Source organism: Centroberyx gerrardi, chromosome 1 (assembly GCF_048128805.1).
Source record: "Centroberyx gerrardi isolate f3 chromosome 1, fCenGer3.hap1.cur.20231027, whole genome shotgun sequence".
NCBI classification, from domain to species: domain Eukaryota; kingdom Metazoa; phylum Chordata; class Actinopteri; order Beryciformes; family Berycidae; genus Centroberyx; species Centroberyx gerrardi.
The window spans coordinates 5,371,458-5,378,233 of NC_135997.1; the positions used below are offsets into that span (position 1 = coordinate 5,371,458).

At 41.9% G+C, this 6,776-nt stretch overlaps 1 protein-coding gene across 1 annotated transcript; it reads right to left on the reverse strand.

The window, feature by feature from the left end:
* Window positions 1–290: 290 nt before the first annotated feature.
* lingo1b (leucine rich repeat and Ig domain containing 1b) lies at window positions 291–2,138 on the reverse strand. The gene has a single exon (XM_071896185.1). The coding sequence runs from the start codon at window positions 2,136–2,138 to the stop codon at window positions 291–293; it is 1,848 nt and encodes a 615-aa protein (XP_071752286.1).
* Between the last annotated feature and the right edge of the window lie 4,638 nt (window positions 2,139–6,776).

Below are 6,776 nucleotides of genomic sequence, written 5' to 3' on the forward strand. Positions count from 1 at the left end.
GTTTAAAGACAAACCTTTGTTGGCAGAAAGGAGCATATATTGTAGGACTGGCTTATTTTTCTTATTGACTATTGCCGATAAAAATTCACAGAAATTTGAATATTTGAAAGTCATCATTTGCAACATTTTTAAAGATTTAGTCCCTGAAGTTAAAAAAGTCTAGGGTATAGTGTCAAGATGCTTTTGCTGTTGTGCAATTTCTATCTCTCATAAACTGAGCACATATTTCAAGCGAGGATAGTATCCACCCCAAGTGCAGTTTGTAAGCTTTTGTGACCTCCTTCTTAGGCTCACATGATTTTCATGTTGAATTTTAATGACGCCTCAGTCGGACTAGCCTCGTCCACCTCTTCTTTTCGTGGCACATATTCAATCTCTATATTTGACTTTGCATTCCCTTTCCCTCGACTCCAGAGAAAGAGAATAACAAGACAGAAGAGGACGACTCCGAGGAAAGAGATGAATCCCATGGTGGTTGCAATGATTAGTGTCTTTACATCGAATGGGAATGGAACTGTAGCCCGGGTCACATTTGCACCTTCATCATTGGGCTGGTTGGAAATGAAGGCAAATGTTTTGTTTGGCTGATGGGGCCAGTTGGGAGAGTAGCTATGCACAAAGAGGTGAGCAGGTTTGGTGTCATTGCCTGCTGCATTGCTGGCAATGCACAAGTAGGTACCGTTGTCCTGAATTTGGGCGTAACGCACCTCCAATGTGCCCTCGTTAGACACGGTAAGTCTTGACCCCACAGTTTTGGTGGTAATGAATTCCTTCCTAGGGGATAGCCACATTATCACAGGGACCGGATCACCCACAGCTTGACAAGCGAAATGGACCGTAGTTCCCTCATCCACATGGCTTTCTTGAACCTTGTGGTCTACAATCTTAGACTTCTGGCAGATGAAATAGTCAGAAGGGAGGATGTCAGGGAAGTCCTTGAACTCTTTGCCCTGTACGGCCTCAGGTGAAGCACACATGGGCTGCTGTCTGTTAAAGTTGAGCCTCCACCGCCGACGAAAGACCCAGAGCAGGCGACAGTCGCAGGCCAAAGGGTTGTCATACAGAGCGAGGGTCTCCAGGTTCCCCACTGAGTGGAAGACAGACTCCTCCAGGGTGCTCAAGCTATTGCTAGATACATTAAGAATGCGGAGATGATTGAGTCCTCGGAAAGAATAGGGTTCAATGGTGGTTAGTCTCCCACCAACCAAGTGAAAAGCCTGGAGCTTCTGTAGATTGTACAGTTGGTTCCCTTCCACAGTATGAATGGGATTGAAAGACAGGTTCAGAAATCGAAGATACCCCAGGTGACGGATGGCTTGGTAAGGGATGGCAGTAAGATTACAACTTGTGATGGACAGCGATGTGATGTTTAGTCCAAACAGGCATTTTGGGGTCATGGTATCCAGGGCAGGCATATGAGAAATTTCCAACACTCTGAGCCGATACAGCCTCTTGAAGGAGTAATCACGTATGACGCTGACGTTGAGATGGCGTAACCGAAGTGACAACAGGTTATGCAGATGGCTAAGGGCATCAGTGGGCACTGAAGCCAGATTGCATCGCTCAATATTGAGGCTTTCAAGATTGCTGAGGCCATGAAAAGAGCGGGGTGAGATGAAGACTAGGTCATTGTCACCAACCTCCAGACCCCTCAAGTTGTACAGTTCCTGGAACATATAGTCCAGTAGAATGACAATTTTGTTCTCGCTAATATCCAGCTGAGTGAGGTTGCTCAGGCCTGTGAACACTCCCAACTGAATGAGCTTCAGCTGGTTGTTGCGCAGCCCTAGAGTCCGCAAGTTGACGAGGTTGCTAAAAGCCCCAGGCTCAATGGATGAGATAGTGTTTTCGTTTAGCTGCAGCTCCTCCAGCTGAGGGTAATTAATGAACTCCTCAGGCCCCAGGCTTTTCAGACGGTTCTTGCTGAGGTCCAGAAGCTTAGTTTCAATGGGGATGCCCTCAGGAAGAGCTGCCAGTCTCCGTCGGTGGCACACGACTGAGCGCTCCTGAGCGTTGCAGTCACATCGGGAGGGGCAACCCGTGGTGGAGCCAGAAAGGACGGTGCCCAACATCAGAACCAGGATGGGCTGCCAGCATGCCACCAGGTAGCTGTGCCCTCCTGCCTCCCCAGACACCATCCTACTGCTTACCTTTGGAGAAAGCAAGAAAGAAGAGGTGTTAGCACACTGCACTGAAATGGGGTACGGAAATAGCTATGAAGAATGTCAACAGTGCCATATCATACTTGCTCACATTACATAACACATGGGAAGATCAAGTGGAAAGCGTTGTGAGAATGTATTTCATCAGATTCTTTATTAATATATCTTATTTTACCCAAACAGAAGTCAAAAAGGGAATAAAAAGTGACTACTAATGTGGAATTGGTTCTGTTAGAAGTTGATGTATATGACTAAAGTAAAAGGAAAAAAATAAATCTGAACCAAATCAGGATTCCATTTAGCTCAAATATGCCCTTTTCACTTTAATTAGTATGTGATCCCCCATCTTATGCTATTAACTCCAATTAAATATAAAAAATCAAACAGCCCTCAGGAAGTAAAAGTCATCTCATTTACAGATAAAGTTTCCATTTCTAGAGAGAGAGAGAGACCTAAAAGGAATAAAATGCTGAAGATCTACTGCATGAAGAACTGCCTGTCCCAATGTTTTGTTCATGACTGACTGTCCAAATGGATAGCAATTACAAGAATATGCTGTATCTTCGACTGATGTTTTAGAAAGAAAGAATGCTTCCCTCAAATTTAAATAAAATCATATAAAGATGTCATTGGACTATTAAGCTACACTATACAGCATGTACTAGAAGAAAAATAGCATTACTTAAAATACCATAAGAGCTCTATGAACATGTGTCCAGGGATTGAGGCATATTACATGATAATAACAAGCGCCATATTTGATAAATTCTAAGGAGTCTTCCCGAGGTACAGCAAAATGTATTTACTCTATTTTTGACTCAAGTTAGTTTTTGTCACCGCCTAACCTACAAGCTGAATAAATTTGTTACATCATAAAACCTTTGCAAAATCCATTTTTACAATTAAGTGCAAATTGCAATTTCGCTTTTATTTGTACATCTTTGCAAAGTTGTATCATCCCTCCTTTCTTCTTTGCTTGAACAAAGTTTAATTCTGAGGGAGAATCCAGTTGGCTTGGCTTCTAAGTAAAGACCAGTCAATGAAAGGGCATGCTCACACAACCTGAGCACCCTCCTGTGCTCATGGCTCATGAGTGTGCTGAAAAAAACATTCACTTTCAATATCAGTGACCCATTTTCTCTCCTCACAAGCGACATTTTTTTAAATTAGCACCAAAAAATGCTATAGTGCGTCTTTAAAAGGACGGAAAAAAATCAGCAAACTTAACACATCCAATGCCACGTGCTGAGCTGTCGACCTTGAGGTGATATACAACAGAGATTGCTGCCAAGGGGTGATAAATGGAGAGAGAGATTGTCAGAGGACTTTAAACCCCTATTTGCTTTTGACTCAGGGGCACTTTAACTTGCTAAAGCCTTCAAGCTCTACTTCCCACATCGATCATACAATTTAAGTCACAGCTATATCTGTGGGATGTGTTCTTAGAAGAGCTTTATGCAAAGTCAGAATAATGACACTTTGGGATTTATTTTTATTGAGAGGGCTCTATGGCCCCACCACTGTTTTGTTTACACCTTTGGATTGAATCGATGTTTTCACTCTGTAATTTATTGTCTGAGCTTTTGATGCGCAGATTGACCGTATATAACAGCAATACAGGCATTTTACATTAATTCTGAGTTTCATATTTGTAAACACTGTAAAAAGCAGAGCTGTATAAGCAGGGGTTAAAGTGGGATTTGGCAGGTGGAGGAACCCTGTTTCGGGGTGGGTGGGGGGGTAAGATGCATAATTGGTGGGGGGGTCAGAAAATAAATAGTAATTTAAAACAAATTTCCTGCATTTCTACACCACCTAACCTCTTGGATTAAGTCAAGAAACAGCAACCCTGTATAATGTTAGATTTCAGCATTGAGGTGCTAACATTCATGATTTTGCATAGGCATACTAACCTAAAAACCTATTATTGGGAATTATTATTATTGGGAAAGTTTCAGAGCAACAGAGACACAGAGCGTCCCCGTAACCATAGTAACTCACTCTCACTCCTGCCTGCGTGCGCACGGCGCGAGAAGAGAGGGAGAGACTCAGAAGAGCCGCTGACTGAGATTACTCTGAGCACCATGCATGGGAATAAATTACAATATAATAAATTTGTGTATATTTCTCGCTATTCAGATAGTCTGAATAACTCTCTGCTGCACGGTGCTGCTCTGTCTCGTCTGTCCGTGCGCTGTCAGTGTCTCTTTTCGCGCCGCGACATTATCAGTTATGAATTTGTTTTTCATTGCATGAGAAAATGGACTTGGCGTTTTTTGGCGTGAGAGCGTGTGAAAAATGTAAATTGCGAGAGTCTCACGGTCAGTGCTGAGAGTTGGCAGCCCTGTGAACTCGCTTGACATTATTATGTCTGTAACTGGCAATCAGATTTATTTACTTATTAATCGAAGGTGCCGGAACGCCGTTCCGGATCGTTCCGGCCCACTTTAACCCCTGTGTATAAGTATATGTAGTCAAACACTTAGATACACAAGCAGTGTATCTTTAAATGACGCACCTGTTCAGGTTGTCTCTCCCAGTATTATGAGTAATGACCGTGTTGCTCTACAGTCGGGAAATGAAGCATCGCATTATTATGGAAGTATTGGCAACATTTTATTATGATGTAAAGGAATTAATCTGCAGTTCTGGTTTTCAGAGAGGAAACACTGAATTCCCACATTGAGAGGTTAATACACAGTCGAAAGACACATATTTATCATGTTGCCATAGCATGCACTGGGGCTGAATCAGCACTGTGGATTGTTTCAACTCAAATAAATGAAATTTGAGGCAGCTCATTCATGAGAAAACAACGGTTATTTAAGAGTGCTTCAAATTATTGCTGTAGTGCTCTGTAGGGCCTCTTAGGCTGTGTCACAGTGTTGTAGCATTAAAAAATTGGATTAAGCTTGACAGTGAAGATGAAAATGATACTGCTTGTAGTACACCAACACAAATTATACCTCACAAACACCCAATGGGATCAAAGTCATGGGACTGAGGCAGCTTAGATTGTGGTCTAAGCAGATCCAATAGTCCAGTAAGTGCCACTTCCATTTTCACTTCCTCCAAAACTGCTCATTTCTGTTGGCTGCATACGTCTGAAACATTCGGCCTGAGTCCAATGTGTCTGTGGTATAGTGAAAAGCAGACTGTCAGAACAAAAACAAAAGTGTCTATCCGGAGCTCCTTTGTGACCTCCCACTGCTTTCTGTACCTCACTAATTATGTGAATTTGCGAATGGATAGCATGTAGGCTTTGTCTGATGGGATGGTGAAAAAAAATATTTTCTGAGCAGACCGATTGTACAGTTCAGTGCATTCAAAGTCAAGAACCTCATACATGAACATAAGTCTTCACTTTAATCCATTGTGACAGATTCTTCAAGAACTTACTAAGATATTCAATGAAAAAAATGAGTGACGAGACTTTTTATCTTTCACACAGAATATCATTTCATCTGTCAATTCTGGAATGATGGTGAATGAGGCTCACTGATGTCATTGCTAATAGAAAACAAACAAATGCAAATGCTATGTAGATATTCTTACCAAAGTAGCATGCATTATTTATGATTCCAAGAGTGTAGTAAGGGCATGGGTACTATCTGTGTAATCAGACAAGGACCTTAGAGCCCAGATCTACTAAATGTCTAACCACTTTGTTTTGACATTGAACTAGAATTATGAAAAAAAAGGAAAAATGTTATTGAATTACCTCTCAAGTGCAAGAGGCCCCATTTATATCCTCCGTTTCAAATCATCTTACATGTTTATATCGGGGTTTAAAGTATGATTTAATTTCTTTCTACTTTGAAGGAGGAGAGAAAAAAATGAAACATGAGCCCTAGCTCTAACGTGCCCTTTCTCTTTTCTTCCTACCCAGTTTCTCTCCTTTTTTGATAGTAATGACCTTGGGAAGAATAACAGTGGACAAGTCTTCTCTCTCCTGCCCTTCTACGACTGCTTGCATTTTCTCAGCGGACCTCTCACCCTGTCAGATTCTTCTCTCAAAAGCATCCCTCTGCTTACCATTAGTCTCTCATAGCCTTGAGTCTCTGCATCTCCTCTCTTCCCTGTGCCGTGTGGCTTGTGCAGGGTGGCAAACATTTGATAGAGTGTGCACTGTAGTAGTGATGGTTCTGAGGATGTGTGCAAGCAGCAGACAGACATATGAGCTCTGTGCATGAACAATAGTACAATGCATACATGCCCCTTTTGTTGTGCAGCACAATGGTGGTTGTACTGTTGGGATCTATACATATAGATGTAGAGTCAAATCTTTAACAAATAGATTTTGGATCATTTCAGTTAACCCACTTTTATAATGCATTTTGTAACATTGGTAGCCTCTGGTAGAGAGGCCTTGTTGCTCCTACTTTGTTTTTTTGGTTGACTTTTGCAATAAATGCCCTAACCTAAGATAACCTGAGCTTTCCACAAAAGTAAGATTGATACATATACATCCCATACTCTCTGTTCTGTACATCTCCCAAAGATTCCAGCAACTTTATGCTTGTGCTTCCGTTCATGACAATGCATCAATGTGCTCACTAGACTACAGCAGTTTTTGCTCCAGATCTCACTTTGACCTCAGTGTAGCCGCATACA